Genomic DNA, 23,686 nt, shown 5'->3' with positions numbered 1-23,686 from the left:
GCCATTGCCATCCAACAGCTGAGCCTGTGTGACTGCGATGAAATTCAGGCCAGATATTTTACGGAGGCAATGAAGGCGATAGCCTCCATGCCCCCCTGGTCATTGCCTTGCTGGTGCCCTTGAAATGCTACAGTAGATATTTACAATAACCAATGGAGAGGCCTTTACTGTGGAGAAAACGCCTTGGTGCCTTTGCCCTTTCAAAAATGAAAAACGACGCATACAGACCCGAAAATTAGTCAGTGAAACACATGCACATTGCGCTAGTTTCCTCTTGCCCTTAATAATATGCTACAGTAGAAATTTATAATTTCCTTCTACGTGTAGGGTGCCCTTTACCATGGAGAAAATTGCCTTGGTGCCCTTACCCCTTCAAAATTGTAAAACATGCATACAATGCGTTAGTTTGGTCTGGCCTTCCCTTAGTAACAAAGTTGATTGGTCACGCATTTAAATCAAGCACAACATTCCATTTGATGTCGCCGGATTTGGGGGGTGTTACGCTACGAATTCAACATTCAGATTGAGACACTCCGGCAGTCAATTCGGCTCCTTGTGGCTTGGCGCTATTGTTCAGAAATGCAAAGCTGTGATGTGGAGAAACTAAGTAGTATGCGCATAAATAGTCGGTGCTCGGCCTCCGGAGTAATGATTAAAATGTTTGTTTGTCGCCAGGGCGCAATTATAAAACAGACGTTATAAATCAAGGATTTGGTAGTTGATTTGTGTTGGTTACATTGTGTTGTTATTATTGAGTCTGTCGAGATTGAGTGCTGACTGCAGGGGGGTTTTCGACGGAGGCTTTGGGATCAACTTTTGCCAAATGAAAACCTTTCCAAATAACTCCATCGCGTTTATCAGTCGTTCATGTACTCTTTGGGTAATTGCAGTTTGCAAATGCTGGTTTGTCGATTAAGCTTGTAAATGCACTTTGTTTTAAAGGCACCAGCCTATCTGGGCGACCTGGCTTTAAAGTTTAAGTATTTATTTACTGAGCATGAAACAATTTTCACAAGCAGAAATTGATAAGTAGACTGAATGTAAACTCATTTTTTTTAATTTTTTTTTTAAGTCGGTCAGTACCCTCCAAATTATTGCTAACCTCGTTCATTTTGTGTATATCATGCTCGATATGTTGCAGAGGGTGAAAAAAACAAATTCCCATACTTGAATACACTATTTTCCTCCCCTTAAAATCCTGTAAAGATTTCTTACAGAAAATTTTGCAAGATAAAAATGTCTAAGGTGGAAATGTAAAACAGAGTTTTCTTAGAGAAGTCTTGCAAGATAGAAATGTCACAACTTAATTTGGCCAATTTTTGTGTAGTGTAAAAATTGACGATTTCTCCCTGCACTCTCCCTATCTCTCTTTCTCTCTACAGCAAAGTCACACGATGAAGTTTATGCTCAAGCTAGTGTCAACAATTGTACAGTATACTGCGGTGGTATTCAAAATGGAATGTCAGGTCAGTAACATGCAGTCAGTGTTTCCACAAAAAGATCTCACTTGGATCGTTAAATAAGTTCATTATGATAAACCTTGGATTGTGAGGTTCGATTTTTTTCTTGAATCAAAATAAATGTAGATGTTATGTAACTGCACTATGTGTAATTTGGGGTTCAAGAAAGAAAATTTGACTACAGCAGGATTTGAACCAATAACCTTCGGTTTAACGTGCCTGTGCTAACTTGATATTAAAGGCAAAGGTGGTAGCTTTTATGACATATTAGCCTTTCTCATGCATCTGAAAGTACACAATTCTTTGCAACAAGGGTGTTTTTCTTTTCGTTATTTTCTTCCAACTTTGATGATCAATTTAGCCCATATGTTCACAGGTTTGTTAGTGTTTGTAATGTACATGTATGTTAAGACTATGGCACACAAAGTGAGGATACTGGTCTTTGACTTTTACTGAAAGTATACCCTACCTTTAAAACATTGAGTTCAAAATATTTTTATTGTTAGCTTTTCTCCTTTTTTCCCTTTCTTTTTTTCCCTTCTTTTTTTCAAATTGTATTTTGAAACAAATTCTCTTTCAACTTTTCTCTCACAACATTTTTCAATTGAGTATTTCCCTTTTGGCACAAAGTGTAGTTTCAATCTGTCAAAATGTTATTGTATCAAGTTATTAAATTTCCATTGATGTTGTTCAGAGAGATATTTCGCTCACGTTCTTTCTTATAATCCTTGGTGCGAAAGACCCACTGGGCAGGAGAGTTTTCACAGCTTCCTTTCATTTTTCACACCTGTGTTTCTGTCCTGTCCAGTGTGTACGCAAAACACTGACATTTTAACGATTGGTTTAATGGGGGAGGGGGGGGGTCACAAGCAATTGAAGTTCCCTTTCTATCCATCTTGTCATTCAGACAAAATATTTTTTTAAATAATCTATAAATATATTTTTTAATATAATTTATGTTAAACCTGTATCGGGAATGCGCCATATTTTTTACCGTGTGAGGGCGCTCTCAAACATACTGGTATCACTTGGGGGGTATATTCTTTCACACCCAAAACAGTTATTGAAAGACTTGAACACATTACCACCACAGACATCATATTCTCATGGACAATAAGATCTTTAAACGAGCTATTATAAGTTACCTCTAAAGCAAACTAAAATTAGGCCATTAAAACTGTGCAGGATGAATCGGGTATACCCTGGAAGTGATAAAAATACTATTGAGAAATCAAGCGTCTGAAAGTACACAACTTCGTGTGACAAGGGTGTTGTTACTTCCAATATTATCTCCCAACTTCAACGACAAATTGAGTTCAGATTTTCACAGGTTTGCTTTTTCATGCATATGTTGTGATACACCAAGTGAGAAGACTGGTCTTTGACAATTACCAAAGGTGTCCAGGGGTGGATTTCACAAAGATTTAGGACTAGTCTTATCTCGAGTTAGGACCAGTTACTCGTCCTAACTTATGTAGGACTATCCATGCAATTTGTATATCTCCTAGGACTAAGTCCTAACTCTTTGTGAAATCTACCCCAGTGTCTTTAAATGGCCGAAGTATTTATCCGTTAGCTTCCTAAGAGCTTCAGCAAGCTCAGGAGAACCCCCTGTAACAAAGACCCCCGGACAATTCCTTGTGGACTCATCGTTTCAATTTGAACTATACGTAATGGAGTCAACATGGTTCTTCTGCAGCAGTCTAGTACAATGTCATTCAAGGCTTGATAAATAATTTAGATTGTACTCTCGCCACTAGAGGGGGGGGGGTAGTCACACACTATGCCGTCCATCGTAATGACGGAGCCTAACCATAATTACACTTCCTACATAATTGAGAATGATGAGGTAAAAAAAAACTGATAACTTCCTGTCATTAACGAGCCCTTGGAAAATAGAAAAAAAATTGTAATGAAATCATACGATGCTTTGAAATTATAACCGCTACTTTGGAGGCGGTAATTAATCTGCACTCTTCAATCACCTCGACATGCATATTTCTGCGTTTTGTTCTGTACAGCCCTTACTGTTGTCATTGTACTCTGTTTAACTCTGTATTAATTTGTCTTGCTTTCTTTTTTCTTTTTTTTGTATTCCTGACAAAACAGAAGAGTTACTACGCCAAAGGTTTAACGAATACGGCACTATACAAGAAGTCAGGCAATTCCCAGAGAAGGGTTATGCATTCATTCGGTAAGTGATTAGTGTGCAGGAATGATCGGTGGTTGGGAAGGGGGGGGGGGACACTGTTATTCAAGCACTGGGGCGACTAATATTTGCGGACCGTTCATGGGCGGCAGGTTCCTGTGTTATGAAGCGGCATTAGAGTGAATTTAGCCATATTGATTACACACAAGCAAAACTCTGCATGTCCATGTGATAGATTTGAATGATTCATCGCTCAGTGAGCCACAAGCATAATGACATCGGCCTCTAAGCCTCTTATTCCATTGTTAACGACAGCAAATTAATTTTCTGCCCTGGAACAGTCAAAAGTGTATTTGTTTCCCTTCTAAACAGCTTGCACGCTGCTGTGTTGCATATTTCCTTCTGAGGGGAGGGGGAAGGGGTTCAGATCTGTGCATTTTTAAGAGCATGCATCAGGGGCCGATTTCATGGCTCTGCTTACCGCCTAATTCCACGCTTACCATGTTTAGGATCACCATTTGCGCTTGCCTGCAAGCGCCAAATTTCTGGGCTACATGTAGCTGTGTAAGCGTAGAATGCCTAGTATTGTGGAGTACGCATGCGCACAAGCTAAAATTCCCTGATAACTTTAGAATGTGGGATCCATAAAGCACCACTTTGTTTGTTGCGGCGTGTGAAATCAGCCCAATTTCATGGTTCTGCTCTACCCTGTTCAAAGAATCTGCACTTACGAAAGCAAGAATTATAGGAATAAAGCGAACGTACAAGTACTCTAGCTAAAGCAAGTGGGTGGAAAAACTCACGTCTACCACGTACGGTCGCTAGAAAAAGAAGGACGTATTTGGCGAAGCTACTGCGTAGCATGCTGGGTGGGCGCGAGAGGGCGCCCTCTGGTTGTCAATTTTTCTAGCGAATTAGCCTGTCGGCTATGAAATATGCATAAGTAGTGGCTATTTGGGTAAGTATCAATCATAGACTCGTCCCACACTATTGTGGGGGGGGATTTAATAATACTGTCAAGCATGTATCACAGGTTATCAGGGAATACGCTTGCAGTAAGCACAGAAGGTGCTTTGTCAAGTAAGCAGTGCAATGATCTGGAAAGGGTGCAAAAGCGCGCATGCAGAATTATTCTTGGCAATGACTACGTGCGCTACTCAGACGCTCTACAATTGTGCAGTATTGAAACACTGGTATGCCGTCGTAACCACTTGTGCCAATCTTTTGCCAAAACTCTCCCTTCATCAGTCCTAAAGCGCCTCTTGCCAAAGAGGTATGATAGTGGGTACCAACTTAGGAACTCCGGACTTCTGGGTCAGTTTAAATGCCGAACAGAGCGCTATAGAAAGAGCCCTCTCCCTCACCTCACACGCCTTTTTAACAACTGAATTGCAATAGAATGCAGCTTTTTATGCGCCCTTTGACTGTGCCAGCAATATTTTTTTATCCAGGTTTTTTTTTCCCCCGCAACTTTCAGAACAATTTATTTTATACATTGTAAATATTTGTCTCTCCTTAATCAATTATTTCTTAAATAATGTGAAATAGTGTGTTTTTTCTTATTTTTTAATCTCTGTATATTTTCCTGTAATTCGACCTCCGGTCGCCATGGGAATTTGTTTTTAAAATAATAAACCAATTATGAATGAATGAATGAAAAAGAAACTAGTGTAGCTTACATGTAGTTGTCATTGTACTTTCTCTTATGGGGACTGTATACGACCAGCGAATTGTGATTTAATGCTGCTTTTGCATACATCTGTTGTAGTCTTGTTTTTCGTTGTTAGTGTGACAATGAGTCCTTTGAAAAACTTATTACCATTCATAGAGCTACTTAAGCACAAATATAGCTTAGCACAATTACCAAACATGGTTACCAACTAAACTACCATGTCACTAACACAATTTTAGACTGGTATCCTGCTCATTTCTACTTAGCAGACAATTGTTAGGCAATACTTCTGCTTGAGCAGTTCTATGAAATTGGACTCAAGATTGGAGAGAATGCTCTTGGCCTGTCCCATTACGATGACCTGGGGCCAGTTTCACAGTGCTGCTCATCGTGGAATTCGCTCAATACGCCTCGTGCAAATTATTTGACATGGGGTGCTATAAGCACAGAATTCCACGTTGAGCAATGCCGCAAGATTTGCTACATGTAGCTTTAAATTGTGGCTATAGTATGGGTTCAATCATTGGTTATAAGGCTGGTTCATACATCCTGCAAATGTTTCATGCGAAGCAAATTAAACGTTACAGCTCTGTTTTGCTGTGATTGTTTTGCAGTTGTTCACCCCAGCTGACGGGAACACGGCTTTTGTTTACTCTAAACTGACTACCCTTGTCTCCATTGCAGGTTTTTATCTCATGAAGAAGCCACAAGAGCAATCGTTGGTGTCCACGGTCATCTGGTAGGAAACTACAAAGTTAAATGTTCGTGGGGGAAAGAAACACAATCAGATCCTGCTGCTCATGCTCAGGTAAGCAGTCAGCCGAGGCAAATCAAGTTGGTAGAATTTTGAAATAATCTGATAGGGATAATTCAAGTGTACTTAGTATACAAATTTTGACTGCTTCGAGAGCTATGGTTAAAACTATGACTCCTGAGGTGATCCCCGGAGCGTTCTATTTTCCCGAGGCGGTTAAAACTATGACTCCCGAGGTGATCCCCGGAGCGCTCTGTTTTCCCGAGGCGAAGCCGAGGGAAAATAGAACGCTACGGGGATCACCGAGGGAGTCATAGTTTTAAGCATTGCACGAGTAAAAGCAGTCAATATTGGTTTTATAACACCCCAAACATTTCTAAATACTGTACTATGTATTAAGTTACAGACCTGAATGCTACAATCCACGGACGACGCGAATACAGATTGCAAAAACTTTTACTTTGCGGCATGTAGAGTGTCGTGCAATCCGAAATGGTTACAGACTATTAATTTATAATCCTCGTACACGCAACGAACGTCTGGGTAGTGCATGCCGTGTGCAAGTCTTCGGACTATAGCGCACTGCAAACCGACGCACGTTCACACGGCCGTCGTCTAGCAAAACTACGACATGTCATGTGACGCGCTCTAAACCAATGAGCAGGCAGAATACTTGTAAGGGGTGTTATAATAGTCTTTACTGTCTGGTTTTGTTATCAACTTTTGATATGAAGAAATAGGGCATAGCAAAACTTATTCTGCTGTAATTTTTGGAAACTTTTCAATAGCACTCCGCACTAATGACGTCTGTTTTGCTCAAACCACCCGTCTGTCAGACAAGCATTCCACTACTTTATCGATCACGCCATCATCAACGCGTCACATGGCACTTGTAGCAGTAGTGTAACACAAGTAAACATGAAATGTGGACACGTATGCGCGCATATGTTAGTGAAATTTCGAACTTTTACCTGAGATCCGTTGTTTAGTGTTTTTCGTCTGTACTTTTTTAATCAAGGCCAGTTTTGATTTCCCCAGTGTGGGATAATAAAGTTCTTATCTTATCTCATCTTACATGTACATGTATCTTAGATATTCGAAGCTCATTGAATATCAAACTCTTGTCAAAGTTGAGAGAGGAAAAAGAATTGGCAGTGGACATCAAACAAGGGGTCAATAAAACCATTCAAATTTTTTTGTAAAGGGGTTTTTCTTTCTTTTTTGGCACCTTTTGTGATGCTTTAAAAGATATTAATATTTGGGGTTTTGAGTTAAAAAAAAAACAATTTGTGAGGGTGTTTTATTAAATAATTATCGTCATGGGCAATAGCGTTTTTCATTACCCTATATTTGTCTATGGTGTAAAAAAAATTAATATACATGAAACAGGAATCGATTGTCTGAACCGACATTGCAATGTTGGTACCCACCCCCCCCCACCCCCCCAAACCCACCACACTGTCCTGTCTACTGATAATGATCTTGATATGAAAGCGCAGTGGGTAAACAAGTTCGCCACTTCAACACTTTTCAGTTCAGTGAAAGGGCAAACTGTAAAATTTGTATTTGGTCTTATTGTCACTGTAGTGACAACCTCAAAAAATTGGGAACTGAGCGATTGAGGTGTTTACTTCCAGCTTGAGCATGAAGCTTGAACTAATCCCTCGCCGGTCTAAATTGAACTAGTCGACCATTTTATGTGATCCCTTTTTTTGTCGCTTTCCCCCCCCCCCTTCTCCTTGTGTCTGTCCCGCCATTCCCACTCGGTGATACACTTCTGAAGATGGAGGCAGGTCCCCTCCTTGGCACATACGGCGTAGGCTAGGCTGGCCAATTTGATTGGGAGGTGTGAAAGACTGTTGCGACCCATTCAATTCCCCGGTGGGTCACTGCTCCAGCGAAGGTGTCGATGCCACTTCGGGAGAAACACAGTGTGGCGATCCTGAGGCCGATTCAAGGCGATTGATTCTTGTGCAATCCAAACAGAGAAGGCAATTACCCAATTTCACAGTCGCCATACTGTTCCTTCCATTCCTTGTCGTATTAACTCTCTTGTTGTTTTGGGCCGCTATGGACGAAGAGAATTTCTTCAAGCATGTATGTTTTTTTATATATGGTAAATCGATGGATTGAATTCTTATATCGTAGAAATAAACCTCAAAATAGATCGTCGCGGAGACATGATAAGCGGTAGCTGATGAAAGACTAGGCCATGGATGAGATACTGGTGATCTTGCCGTAATGTTTGACTGATCTCTTCAGTGATGCGTTTTAGCGGTGCCGTAGCTATACATATACAACCCAACACTCTCTACACTGGTAATTTGCAACCATTGGTAACTGCTTTTCACGGTACCCGGGCCGTTCGTACCACGCCTGACCGGTTCACTTCTTCCCCCCCTGCCTATGCGGAGTCAAGCGAACTAAATACTGATAGACATAAATGGGGGACATGCTGCACAAAAAAGTACAGTGGTCCTAAAACGCGGTCTACATGGGGAGGAGGAGAAGGGGAAAAAAACAGGGCAAGGAATTCTGACTCGCCTTACTGCATGGTTACTTTGACAATCTCCTTACGTCGAATGAAATTTCCATTTTGTACCCTCTATCCATTCTGTCTTGTGTACTTCCATTTTGTTGTGTTTCTTGTTTGTTTTGTCATTTTATTTCTTCTCCGCCTAAGGTTGGTGTTATTTTCCCACCTCTCCTTTTGTTATTGACACAACCACAGTGTACTTTTTTTAACACAATGACGACATTGTTAATCATTGAAATTGGCTCAGCTTTGTCAACCAGTCAGCAAGAGTGGATTGTTTAATAATTTCAACTCAATCAATTTGAATTTTTTTACAAATTACTCCTTGCCTTTTGATGTGTTTGGCTCATTTGATTTGGATTATAAACCGATTTTATACAAACACTCAAAAGTCCATTGTACTCCTCGTTTTGGAATTTTTCAGTTTTGAAAGTAAAGTCTGCTTTTAAAGCATCGTACACTATTGGTAATTACTCCAAATAGTTTTTAGCATAAAACCTTTCTTGGTAACGAGTAATGGGGAGAGTTTGATAGTGAGAAACGGCTCCCTCTGAAGTAATGTAGTTTTCGCGAAAGAAGTAATTTTCAAAGAATTTGATTTCAAGACCTCTGATTTAGAATTTGAGGACTCGAAATCAAGCATCTGAAAGCACCCAACTTCGTGTGACAAGGGTGCTTTTTTCTTTCATTATTATCTCGCAACTTCGATAACCGATTGAGCTCAAATTTTCACAGGTTTGTTATTTTGTGCATATGTTGAGATACACAAACTGTGAAGGCTAGTCGTTGACAATTACCAATAGTGTCCAGTGTCTTTAACTGTTGGAAAAATGTTTCCATCTTTTAAGTTAAACTCATGAACTTATGAATAACATTGAGAACACTTCAGTGGTTTTCAACCCTTTGTTCATAAAATAGAAAGAAAAAAAATATCTACTCATGATTCGTGTGTGCAACTTTTCCTTATATCAGTTGAATTCCCACTTTTTATTCTCATTTGTGCCATTCGAGTAAAACCATTGACAAAATCATTGGAATTTTGAAATGTCCCCCTTTTTTTTGATGAACTTAAAGTTGCATGTGCTCCCCTACTCTTCTCAATATTGAATAATCACACCTCTGTTTCATGCCCCCCCTCCCCCAATGTACCTTTGTTCCTTATTGACACAGCGATCGTTAATTGATATACTACATGTATGACTAACCATAGAGATAACTGCTACATCAGTAGTTTTCAAACGGTTGTTCATAAAATAGACAACAACATCAATGTGTACCCTCTTAGTAGTATTAAATAATCACACCCCTGCTTCCATAAACCCAAACCCAGTACTTTCGGTCATCATTGACACAGCGATTGTTAATTGATATTATAAGTTACATTGAGAAACTGCTACATCAGTGGTTTTCAAATGAGCAAAATGTGTCCGCATGATTGGGGCTATATGCACCTCAACATGATGGGCTCCCCTCCACCTCTCCGTATTGAATAATCACACCCCTGTTTCCATAAACCCCCTCTGGAGAGGATTCTCTCCTTCGGCTTCACCCCCCCCCCTTTCCTTCCCCACTTTACTATCCCTGTTCGCCCAGTCATTGGCCGGTTGCGCACAGTGACAGCTGATGACCCTTAGCAGGGTGTCAGAGCAAATAAGAGCGACTTGTTTCTGGAACCGCCATGCAGCGTCCCACACCTGCGCCGCCTCACACATGTGCGGAGACCGGGGTATCGTCATACGTTACTGATTAGCATTGTCTAGGGACATTACTAATTGGGATGTTAATTCTAGCATGGCAGGCAAAAATCATGCAATGCTTACATATTTGTTTTAGGCCCTGCTCTCTCCAAGGCTTGTACGGGACAAACTTCTTTACTTCCTCTGATATTATAATTAATTTTGTTGTCAAGGTTTGGCATCTAAAGGCAATGGACACCTTTGGTAATTGTCAAAGACCAAGTCTTCTCACTTGGTGTGTCTAAACACAAGTAAAAAATAGCAAACCTGTGAGAATAGTTGAAGAAAAAAAAACCCTTGTCGAACACATTGTGTGCTTTTTAAATGCTTGAAAATTGAGACCTCAGGAGTCAGCTGAGGTCTGGAACTCAATTCAAATATTTTAATTAGATTTTGCTCTCTCAAAAACTACGCTACTTCAGAGGGAGCCGTTTCTCACAATGTTTTATACTATCACTAGCTCTCCATTGCTTGTTACCAAGTAAGCTTTTATGCTAACAATGGGAGACTTTCTGGGACGATAGAGGGCAGCAGACTTACCGGGTAAATCCATTGTTCTCAGAATTATGCGCATGTTCAGAACTACGTAAACAATGGGAATTTACCCGGTATGTCTGCTGCCGCCTAGCGTTGGAAAGTCTCCTATTATTTTAAACAATTACCAATAGCGTCCACCGCTTTAAGGCTTCCATCATTACAATGGCCAAATAAAAAATGGCTCTTTAATATATTTCCCTAGAAGGGTTATTTGTATGAGTATAAGAATAATAGGAGACTTTCCAACGCTAGGTGGCAGCAGACATACCGGGTAAATTTCCATTGTTTACGTAGTTCTGAACATGCGCATAATTCTGAGAACAATGGATTTACCCGGTAAGTCTGCTGCCCTCTATCGTCCCAGAAAGTCTCCCATTGAGGGCTATCATAATCATGCACAACAATAATCCTTTCTTTTTACCAATCCATTGCTCTTTTTATGACCTTTCCTTGTGAATTTACATCGACTTCAGTTGAGACCCCCATGCTGTTATCGTTGCCAATTAATATGTGCCGCTACCGGAGAGCATTAGTCATCGCATAAATTAATTGTGCCATTAGCCCTACTGGATGCAGTGGTTGTGTTTGCCGATATGACAGGCCCAATTTGATATGTGTACTTTCTTATCACATTGACATTCAAAGACTAATTTCACATGATTTTAGAGACTACGAGAGACTAGTTTTGCATCATCTTGCGTGAGAAGGAGCGCGCTCACTCATTGTCATGTAGAGTTATTGATGTTCTTTTCTTTTCCCTCCCTCCCCCTTATTTTTTTTTTATTGAAAAACAACAAGAAAATGAATGTACGTTTGTCTGTTTTTGGATCTTGAGTTTAATCTGTCGTCCCGGTCTGTGCAAATTAATTGTTTGTGTTTTTAATAGCATTGCTAAGGCAATTTACAAAGAGTCTTTTATTTGGAAATAAATGTTTAGTTGAATTGAATTTAATTTAAAATTTATGTGATTTTACTGGTTAACCAGCAAACATTGCAGTTATGACTTTATAAAAAAAATGAAGAACACCGGGGGCCCAATTTCATAAAGCGGTTAGGCAGAACAAATTTATGAACAGATTTCTGCTTAGCAAAAATCTGCAGAACACCCGTCAACAAGGGTTCATGTTACAAAGCATTTTAGCTGCTTATTTTAATCTAGTAAGCGTAGTATTCTTAAACATATCTGAATACTTGACTAAGTTCATTGCTGCAATAGCAATGTAATGCTATAAGCAAAGTCCCTTTAAAGACAGCGGACACGATTGGTAATTGTCAAAGACCAGTCTTCACACTTGGTGGATCTTAACATATGCATAAAATAACAAGCCTGTGAAAATTTGAGCTTGATTGGTCGTCGGAGTTCCGAGATAACTAGGAAAGAAAAAAAACACCCTTGTCACACGAAGTTGTGTGCTTTTAGATGCTTGATTTCAAGACCTCAAATTCTAAACTTGAGGTCTTGAAATCAAATTCGTGGAAAATTACTTCTTTCTCGAAAACTACGTAACTTCAGAGGGAGCCATTTCTCACAATGTTTTATACCATCAACCTCTCCCCATTACTTGTTACCAAGTAAGGTTTTATGCTAATAATTATTTTGAGTAATTACCAATAGTGTCCACTGCCTTTAATCTGCAGGGGAAAAGAGACAAGTCTTTTTTTATAATTGCTTGTACTTCCGTGTGTATCACGTCAATTATGATAATGACAAGATTCCTTCCCACCAATTTTCCTGCTTGAATACAACAGCCATCCTTTTTTAGTTTCTTATTATCGAACTGCGGAAATCCATTTGGTCCCATTTTGAATTGCTTCAGGGCAATTACTCACTTCATACAGTTACAACAAATGACCATTATCCGATGATCGCAATTTAGCAGTGGTTGCATTCAACCACTTTCTCTGATCCCTTAGTGTACTTTCTAGTCAGCTTGACGATATCTGTAGGAGGTACAATTGATCAAATTGTCTGGGTTAACTATCTTTTTTTATGTATTTGGGGTTTACTTCAGGCCTGTATGCTGCATCTTTGAAAGGGCAAGGGCACCAAGGAACTTTCTCCTTGGTAAAGGGCACCATATGAGGAAATTATAAATTTCTACTGGCTGACTAGAGAATTTGAAGGGCACCAAGGCAATCACCAGGCGGCATGGTGGCGATCGCATTTGTTGCCTCCTTGAAGTGTCAGGCCTGGTGCATGTACTTTCCCCGATATTTAACCTCACATCCACTTGTAAAAATGGGCAAAACAAAGAGCAAGTTCGAGTGTGCAGCACAGTTAACTAAAGGTTGACTATTTTGACTCGTAACCAGGCTGGTCCACCATTGGTAGGTTGACTGCTGTGTTTCTACCATTTGGGACCAGCCTCATGACCATGGTTTTCTTCCACCAGCACACATGAACTGAGCGAGTTCAAACAGCATCAGTATTTGCACCCCGTGTCTCCTGAAGACGAGCAGAGTATACTGTTTGAAACATCAAGACCACACCGGCTCTTTGCAGAGCTAACACTCCAACAAAGGAGACTTATAACATGGTTGTACCCGCAAGTTTACTTTTTGTGTATAGCTTCTTCCTATCTCATGTCTTGTTTTTCTTGACTACAGCAGCAGCAACAGCAGCAGTATGCATATCAGAGCTTTGCCTACCCGCAGCAGGCCGCCCAGCAGACACAGCAGGCTGGACAGCCCTTTGTGCAGTATTTCAACCAGCAGTTTCCAACCAGCCAACAGCAGCAGTATCTGCAGATGACGCCCTCAACTCAAGCAACCTATTACTACAATTACCCGCAGTAAGTTATTAAGTTGCATATATCGTCACTGTTTTCACGAAGGGTAAATTTAGCCAAAGCAGTCAAACTTTCAGGTTTGGAGAAAACTGCATTTGAAGTAATAATGTTTTTGGAATCATTGTTTCGGAAACTGTTTGCAAATAAAACGTTGACATTTTTCCGAGCATGAAAGTGGAGATCCTAAAACATGCAAATATGGGGTGGTGTGGGATGGGGATATACTGTAGTTCAAATCTTTGTGATTTAAAACAATTGCTGTGTTAATTTGTTTGTACATGTTAAGTCTTATCAAACTGTAGGAATCGTTTTCTTTTTAGAGAATAATAATAACTGTATGTAGAAAGCACCAAAATGCCTAAGGATACAAGGCGCTGAAAAAAAAAAAACTGAAAAAAAAAAAGGACAGTACAAGGACCCTGTCAAGGGAGCAGGGTTTCGCCTCAGTTGGGAGTAAACAAAAACTATTCTAACATATTTCTAACTTTTTATTATGTAGGGCTGCAGGTGTGGTTATGCCAGGGCAATATGTGCAAGGTCAATTCCCCCAGGGCCAAGGGGTACAACAGAGTCAGTACGCCCAGCCGACACAGCCAATATCTGCCCTCGGTCAGGGCATGGCTCCGAGTAGGGGTCTAATGACGCCCAACTCAACCCAAGGGAACTATATGCACTCTGGCTTCCCAACCCAATAGAGGGAAAGCATCATGGTGATGAGGGGCAGGCTTCCCCTCATCCTTCACCAATCCCCCCCCCCCTCAAGGATCAGGAACTTTTGATATTGGACATCGGTAGGTCTCTGAGCTCCGTTTGTAGTCGGAGAACCTACAAAAGTGGAATCGTCACACGGACTTCACAAGTAGTTTTTCTTTTCTTTTTTTTTCTGGTTATTTTTTTTCTCGTTCGCATGTGTGGGAAGTGTCAATGGTGTTGAGAATTTCGTTTGTGCCAATGGTACTTGTGCAAAATGGAACTGGACAATAACTGTTTTGTACAACAAAAAAAAGGGCGGGTTGACGTCCATGTGATATGATTCACGCGATCCGAAATCATGTGATGTGTCGGATAGTGAAGGAAAAACTCCTTGTTTGGCTCAGCCTCTCTGAGGTCGCGTCTTGATTGGTCAAAGATCATCCAGTCTGCAGTTCCCGCCTCACTGATTGGCTGTTTCTAGGATACCAAGCTGGTGGTGCTCAACCAATAGTAGTCCAAGAGTAACTCCGCATTGGCTGAAAGCAATGCCGCACAGTGTGCACGGCGGCAGTGCACGCTTCCATCAAGAAGGTTTGGAGCGATCAGGAGAGGAAATATTGTATAAAAATAAATGACTTTATTATTAGAGTATTAAGAAGAATAAAAAAAATAATTAAATAAATAAGAAAAGAAAAAAAAGGAAAAAAAAAAAAGGATAGCGTCAATGTGGGTGGTGGGTGTATTAGTAGTATGGGTGAAAAAAATGCTGTCTCTGCATTTTTGATATATATATGTGTACAAACATGTTTTCGATACTATGGGATTATATTACCAAATGGGGTCTACATATATCAAGTTATATTGTATAGGGTTGGGCATGGTTTATGGTCACCCTTGGACACTGTACTTCTGTTTCATGAACATTCCTAGAATGCAGCTGATATCGGCAGGCATCCTTGCCAGAAAAAAAAAAACTACTGAATTTGGGGATGTGTTTTATTTCTTTGTTTTCAGTTGGTAGTACTACATGTTGTTGTTGAGGCCGTCACACTGCAATATTTGATTATGTTATGACCAAGTCGGAGAATAGTGGGTTTCGTGGTACTAGGAGCTCCCTCTAGTGGTGTGTAGAAATCTGCATATAACCCTCTCTATTTTGTTCTCATCGTGGTCCCGAACTATAAGGTTTCATCAGATACCCTGACTGTAAGGCAGAACGGCTTCTGACCAATCAAGTCATTATACCACATAATACTCAACATCTAACGAACTCATTAGCTTCTTGTTAATGAGGTTACCGAACCCTTGATATTTGAGGATACTTTCGAAAGGAAACAAAAAAACAAAACAAAAATGGAATCAAAAAAGGTACAAGAAACTCAAACTGTACTTGGGCAAAAATTTGTTCTGCCCACTTACGTTACGTACATACGAGTTTTAAATTGTCAAACAATGTATCTTGATTAAAACAGCCCGACTTGCACACAAAACAAGTGCTGAGGATTGTCGCTCAAGATTGCATAAGAGATTTTTTTCTTTGCAAGATACAAATTTTGCAGTTTTGCACTGATGTGACGGCAGTACCCTCTTTCAATTGTATCTTGATTACAAGAGCCCCGTGTGCACAGAAAACAATCACTGAGGAATGTCGCTTTCGCATAGAACATTTTTATGAATTATACAAATATGACAGTTTTGCACTGATGTGACGGCAGTACCCTACCTACTAAGATTCTTCAATTTATCTCTCTCTGTGAGTAAAATATTAGATTTCGTCCAGATTTGTCCATATGGAGATAAGACTTGCAGTGAAAAACAAGCCAGTGCTATTTTTGTGGTGACCCTTTTTCGTATGCTTTTCCTCTGGGGGACATGACCCAAAACGGCCAAGATGTGAAGATATCTAAGGGCCTTCTCGCTCCATCTTTGTCATCACGCCCATAGGGGAGGGATTGCTAAATGAATTCCAATGCAACCAAGTTGAGACCTCCTTAAGTGTTTCTAAACAAAATCTCAGCTCTGGCTGAGAGTGGCTTAGGCTTTGGGCTCCTATTGGCTGATACGTCTCACTTTCTGCATCTGCAATTTTAGACGCCTCAAGGTTATGACCCAACGAAAAAAAGAAGAGAGTTATAGCGCAGTATTTCACCTACCACTAAGGTTGCTCCTATATTAACTAAGCTAAACATAGTGAAGTACAGTGGCCTCGAGTGACCAATGTTTCTGTTAATTAAGTGCGCTGTCCGAACCCCAGTTGTGTCTGTTCAATCATAATACTTATATCCATAGGCATTGTAACAAGAAAAAAGTATTGTATTGGCCTCATTGATATGTGCATTCGTATTGTGTCACAATTACCAAAAAAAAATGTATATAATAAATCGCCTACCTACTCAGACATGAAGTGAACCGGAGAACCCCGTGATTAAAGCAATTTAGAACCAGGGGCCACTTTTTATTTGCGCTACATCTGCTGTGCTCTGTAGCCGAGGGGAGATGAATGTACCATGAGTTTATAACATCATCAATTACATGTGACACCAGAATCATATTTACCCATGTTGGTTGGGTGTGTTTTCTGTGTGTGTTGGCACATCACAAGTATCTCAACTGTTGCGTGTACGATCGTTTCGGCTACTCTTTTGAAATGAAACGGCGATCTGGTGAAGAAATTAAATTCCTAGTCGTGCATTTTGAAACTACCCATCTCCTGGAGATATTAAATATGATACTTTATCAGGCGTATTGCTTACATTATGTGTTGGTAAACTGTTGAAGGGAACAGAATTTCAGAGGTATTATATACAGATGATAATGGTGCACAGCGGGCATCTGCCTACATATTTTGTTGTTTGAAGCATTCACTGTACACTGGTTGTTGTTCTGATTCAATTGCTCCGGTGATCTACAGTTTTGTATCATAATATGAAAAAAAACACTAGTAGAACATACATTATGTATATCCATCTGGTGGATGCTAAAGTTCTGTATAATCTAAAGAGGGGAAAACTCATTTTAAAGAATGCTATAATTTTGTAGAGTAAACGAACGAGACTTCAGGAAGATTTTTTGGAAAGTCCTTTTTTTTTTTTTGTACGATGAGACAGCTGATAGGGTCTCTCAGGAGAAATATGTATGCATCAATTCAGTGCCTTGTTTTCATTTTCTTCGCCATCTTGGTGACTTTCTTAGTTCATAAAAGGTGCAGACATCACTGCTCTACTAAATGGACCTATCTCATGTTTACCTCACAAACAATGCTGCGAGTTAACCACAAAAGCATGTCATAGGGTTTATGGGGGCGGCCATCTTTACTTTATTCACCCTGCTGGGCGGCCATCTTGGTTTTTTGTTATCCTCGCGGGGGCGGCCATCTTGACTGAGTTCCTTATTTTCAAACCTGTGTTGACAAAACCGAGGCTTGGCCAAAAAAGAGCCTGGTGCTGTGTGTCCGTTGAGAGATAACCTTGCTTGCTGAGAGGGGAATGTGACCAAGGTAACCACGTCACGGTGGAAGTCTTAGATAGTAGCTCCAGTTTTGGACAGAAAACAAATGTTGCAGTATTATAATCAATGAAAGTGTCTATAATTAGAAAGAGGTTTGTAGTTGAACCGTGAACATATCCTCAATGAGTTGTTAAACTATTGCGGATAAGTTTTGGAAGATATTTGTATCTGATTATATTTCAGACCTCCTTGGTGTTGTATTAGAGATACGGCCTAACATAAATTCCTGAAGTGTAAAAGGTAAACGCTTAGGTTTGAAGATGACGTTGATTGCAATGAGCCCATCGGTATTAAAGAAGTACTGCCATTATGAATTTATAGTTGGGGTTACCCGTTTTCCCCAGCCCGCTCCTTGAAGAAGACCACCTGAATTCAAACCATGTTCTTGTTACAATGCCCATTGTAGATACCCTTAGGTTGACGCCCCCCATGTTGCCATGATTGTACTATCCAGTAGAATGTAGAAATTAATTTTCGAGAAAACAAATTCTAGCTTATTATGTTCATCGAACCACTGTAAAATAAGATCAAACTAAAACGTATGGTTTGGGGAAATAACGTAAACTATTGTTTAGACAAATTGCATTGTAAATAATGTGCAGTAAACAAAACAAAAAAAACTATTCCAGCTGTGATCGTTTTTAATTCCATCATTTAAAACACTTTCATAAGTAAAGTGAATGTTATTATTTTATTTCTTTATTTGTCAGTATGATTCCCGGTCCTCAGTTTGTACACCGCTGGAGGTTTGACAGAGTGAAAGACATGGTTTTGTCTGTAGTTTTTAGGCCACAATATTTGTCCTGTTACTGGTATTCTTTGAGATGATGTGTCCCCCCCCCCCCTTCCAAAAACTTGTAATGTAGATAACAGTTCTCAGGAATACCTGTGTTAAACATCAGGGGTGGATTTCACAAAGAGTTAGGACTAGTCTTATCTCGAGTTAGGACAAGTTACTCATCCTAACTTAGGACTAGCTTTAAATTTGTAATATCTCATAAGACTAGTCCTAAAGTTAGGACTAGTCCTAAGTTCCTTGTGAAATCGACCACAGCAAAACAAATCAAGAGACTTTAATGCTGCAGTAGGGCACCCTTTCGCTGATACTAAATGCCGATTGACCCATACAAGTCCAAATTTGATGAAGCTGGTAAGAAGAAAATACTTCTTGACAAATTTCTTTGTTAAGCAAAAATTAAGTGGGGTACCAGTCACAGCAATCTTACTTTATGGTAAGTTTGGCTGGTAATCTGTTTCATGGTTTAGCACTATTTTCCTGTGCCAGTTTTTGTGCGGTTTTCATCCTTTTACCTCTCAGATGACGACAAGGTGATGTCAGTGCATAAGGGTCCATTGCAAGCATTCTGTTGATGTTTTTCAGTAACGATCGTCATCGATGATTGAAGGATTCACTTTGAGATGTAGGTCCTTTTTTTAATCAACGGCTTTGGAGTTGGCTCAGGCTTTCTAGGCCTCAGTTGTTTTGACTGTGCGTTCAGGGATTCAGTGCTATGCGTTCAGAGCAGAGAACGGAGCCTGAATCCAAAGCCAAAGCCGTAGATTCAAAAAAGGCTGTAGTCCTCGTTGAATTGTTATCACGTTATTGTCAGTGGGACCATACCCCCCCCTTCCTTGTTCCCTTCATTGTAATGCAGAGGTCTAGATAGAAAAAAACTGTCTGTCCTTGTAATGTGAGTCATCAATGTCCAGCTCCGCTTTAGGAGGGTAGTTTTTTTTACTTAAAAAGCTGTGTACAAAACAAGAAAAAGCTGTGTACAAAAACAAGAAAAAAAGGCTGTGTTTTACAGTGCTGTATCTGGGTGCAGTTTGGCATCATCTTGTATCATTTCTACTGGTGCTTTTGGCATACTTTGGTAGTGTTCATTTCGTACAACTGCACCTCTTTATAAAGACTGTAAGCTCTATTCACTCTGGAACAACTGATAATACTGTGAGATAGTGACTAATGTATCATGTATAAATATAATAATTAGTTTGTCTCAAATTTGTGTGCTGTTTAAGTTCAATATTTGTTGCCTTAAAGTTTAGGGGTGTAAGAAGTTAATAGATGTCTAGTCGTGCACAAAAATTGTACACACTGACTAGCGGGTCATTATTCAAATACATTGACCAAAAAAAATGTAGTTGTGGTATGTGTCGGGTCAGATGTCTTGGTATTATTGTGGTTTATAAGGATATTATATACGTACCCTTTGTAAAAAATAAAACAAACAAAAAAAATATGAAGAACATTACCCAGATATTTAATTGTGGGTGATTTTCCTTTTTTGTTTGGGTGGGGGGAAGGGGGGGAAAAGACAGTTTATCGGCCAGCTTTTCCACTCTGAAGTGAATTATTGGTCTTTATTTTCTATATGCATCGATAGATTTCAATTTTCTACACAAGTTTTATACAGTTGAGAGTAGATTTGTTCAGTGAACCAGAGTAGGCTTGTTAATGAATAGGGATGTACTATTTTTCTCCAGTGGTTTGTCGGGGGGGGGGGGGGGGGGGGTGCATTACGTTGGTATGGTATGGGTGTGTGTGCATTGAGGCAAAAGAGTGAGTGTTCAATTATGGGTAGTAGAAGAAAAAAAACCTTTTGAATTCACTGAAATAAAAATGAGACGTTCTGTTTATTGTGGAAGAGCTGGCCGGTATATTTTAAGGGGTTGGGTTGGGTGGGGGGGGGGGGTTCTCATAGCAGGATTCACATTACTAGAAAGGATTACAGTAAGCATTGATTGTGATTTATACTAAGCCTGACTATGACACGGGTTATGTATCCCTTCATACATTGCAATGTAACCACCCTCCTTAATAAAAAAAAGTGGTTTTTAGTTAATGTTAGCTCAATCGATGACTATTATAATCAAACGAAATAATAATGTAACTGTACTCGATGTCTGTCGTCACAGAAATGTGTTTGAGCCTAGTGTTTCAATCGGGTGATCCACTATGGGGGGGGGGGAGAACTTGTAAAGGAGGGTGTATACATAATGTGAAATATTTTAAGGGTGGGTGTGTTTTGGAATGGGTAGGATGGCGAGAAATTAGCGTTAAAGGATTTTAAGAAGAAATAAGTAGCCAGTAGATTTGTAGAAATTAAAGAAGTCGTAAAATGTTCAGAGAGGAGTTCTCAAAAGTAATTATTGGTTTTAAAGAAAAGAAGAAGGGAGTAATATGGCCATTAACACAACAGAATCAATGTTGATTCATTTGTCTGGAGGCTGGGTAAACCAACAGAGGGCGCTCTGTTCCTTCAGAAGTCATTGCGACTGAGGACCATCTGTAGGAATTGAACCAATAATTGTGATGCCTCTGTTATTTGAATTTATCCATTTTGGTGCGAACAAAAAAGAGTGACGCATGAATTTATCAATACAAAGTTCTTGGAACCAAGACTGGGGGGGGGGGATGATAAGCCTAGTATCAAAATGAAATACTATCTATTGGTGTTTGCAGATTGTGTGAAAACCATGAAGAAAGTAAATATACTTCAACAGAAGCTGTTGTCATCGAAAGAATTTCCTGATGAGGGATTATTGATGTTATTATTGGTAATAAAGGGTCCAGTTGAGAACAGCATTAATGTGTGGCTCATGAGCTCCGGGGGGTGGGGTGTGCCTCTGTCAAAATGATTTGGGACCAGCACTTTCTCAATCATGTTCAAGATATTACCTGAGCCCAGTTTCATAAATGGTAGCTTAGCATAAACAAATAAATCCTTACCAGAATAAGATTACCAACTAACATGCCATACTTAACACTTTGTCACTGGTATCTTGCTAATTTCTCTTAGCAGATAATTGTGGAGTGATTGGTCCCAGGTCAGGAAATTTTGGGTACCCTGGGCACGATTTCACAAAGCAATAAAATTCATGGTAAGACAAATTGTCAGTATCACCATAGTGATCTGTATTGTGACATCACACTTAACTAAGCATTAACTACCATTGATTTACAGTTAAAGGCAGTGGACACTATTGGTAATTGTCAAAGACTAGCCTTCACAGTTGGTGTATCTCAACATATGCGTATAATAACAACCCTGTGAAAATTTAAGCTCAATCGGTCATCGAACTTGTGAGATAATAATGAAAGAAAAAAACACCCTTGTCACACGAAGTTGTGTGCGTTTAGATGGTTGATTTCGAGACCTCAAGTTCTAAACTTGAGGTCTTGAAATCAAATTTTTGGAAAATTACTTCTTTCTCGAAAACTATGGCACTTCAGAGGGAGCTGTTTCTCACAATGTTTTATACCATCAACCTCTCCCCATTACTCGTCACCAATAAAGGTTTTATGCTAATAATTATTTTGAGTAATTACCAATAGTGTCCACTGCCTTTAAGATCAATCTTAGCTCTGTGTGAAATTGACCCCTGAACCTGTGAAATTGGATTCTGCAATATCTGTCAACCTAATGGGGAATAATGTACTCTTGAGGAAACCTTATTGAGCAGAGCCGCCAACTCTCCTTGATTCTACAGAAATTTCCCTGAAAATACACCCAATCTTTCCAAGTTCTGATGAACATTATTTGTCAAACTCCCTGATTATGGACCCCCCCCCCTCCCCATTATATTGAATAAAATTCTACTCTTTGATTGTTAGACAAAATCTCCCTGATTGCAAGATGGAAATGTTGACAGCTCCGTGACTGTAGAACTCGTTAGGGGAGTTTGACAGCAACCTACTGAGAGCTTTACTACTGTTGAAATTTGGTTCCTATGGTGGAGTGTAGTTAGCCCTAGTGTTATAATCAATGTGCACTGTATTAAGCATAGGTGGCTATATTATATGGGATATGATGATAGTGTAAAGCAATTTTCCCAAAACACTGTTTTTTGTAGAATGATGGGGGAAATAAAGCAAACACAAAAGGTATAATTTGTAAACAAAAGTACAGGAGAGTTGTCAGTGTTGTGTTTTTATTTTGGTTGCGTCATTTAGTTTTAGTCAACATTATGGTTTAGGAGGAAGATTTATTAGTCTTAACTTGAGGCTTTCTCAGATGATCTACGGTACAGAAAATAGAAAACATCTTCAGTTGGCTCACTTTCAGTAGTTGATGTCCGTATGGGCGCACCACACTATCAAATTATTAACTTTGTTTTTTACTCGCACACCGATGTGTGTTAGCACTATCAAAATACACTTCCATAGTAACCGATGCTAAAAATTAAATATTCAACATTGCTCAAAACAATATTCAAAGTCTCTCCAGCCTCTTGAAAAAAAATTAGGAATTTTTTCAGACAATAAACTTCAGATTGCTTTTCAAATATTGGTATAGGTCAGTCGTTAGTGGAATATTTGCTAACATTAGAGGCCCTGCACGCCTCTCATTTAATGTGCTTGTTCCCAAACCAACTTGCTGCCAGTTTCCATGAGGCTTTCCTCCCTTTCCCAATCCAATTAAATTCAAACTTTGAAGCCTAAATTTAGGAAATTTTTGAGGATGGCAATTTTGGCAAGGATGTACAGGCACAAACAAAATGCATCCGGGAAGCGCCACGCTGCTAAAGTCGGACTCATTAAATTCGAATAAAAGTTGAAAACTAAGTTTATAAGCCCAAGGTCAGGAAGACACATGTCAAGCCCTTGCTCTATGGTCAACCCAAGCAGGAAATATAAAGCTCAACAACATCACAGAATTCCCCTTTAAAAAATATCACTTTTGTTCATTATTGATAATATCTAGAGCTTCGAGCATTCTGTGGATTTTACAATGCAAACGATCCATTATTGAAATCATCATATTAAATGTTAGCAAAACATTTCAATAAAGTCGTCCTTTTACGCGGGCAGTCCTCGGCGGAGAAAAAAAGAGGGCGCCCTTTAAATTG

General features: G+C 39.6%; 1 protein-coding gene across 3 annotated transcripts in view; it reads left to right on the top strand.

Annotated features, from left to right (window-relative positions):
* The window catches only part of LOC117294389 (nucleolysin TIA-1-like), a 69,681-nt gene extending 50,985 nt beyond the window's left edge, over positions 1-18,696 (top strand). For 2 of the 3 annotated variants that reach the window (XM_033776767.1, XM_033776765.1), the window contains 5 exons: positions 1,383-1,466; positions 3,570-3,654; positions 5,966-6,089; positions 13,452-13,636; positions 14,133-18,696. In XM_033776767.1, coding sequence (XP_033632658.1) covers positions 1,383-1,466; positions 3,570-3,654; positions 5,966-6,089; positions 13,452-13,636; positions 14,133-14,328 — 674 coding nt within the window. In that variant the 3' untranslated portion in view covers positions 14,329-18,696. The remainder of the gene's footprint in view (positions 1-1,382; positions 1,467-3,569; positions 3,655-5,965; positions 6,090-13,451; positions 13,637-14,132) is intronic. The other variant, XM_033776766.1, reaches the window with a different exon arrangement.
* The last annotated feature ends 4,990 nt before the right edge of the window (positions 18,697-23,686 follow it).

Source organism: Asterias rubens, chromosome 9, assembly GCF_902459465.1.
Source record: "Asterias rubens chromosome 9, eAstRub1.3, whole genome shotgun sequence".
Taxonomy (NCBI): Eukaryota; Metazoa; Echinodermata; class Asteroidea; order Forcipulatida; family Asteriidae; genus Asterias; species Asterias rubens.
The sequence above is the reverse complement of the archived record's forward strand: the minus strand, read 5'-3'. Positions and strand labels throughout refer to the sequence as shown.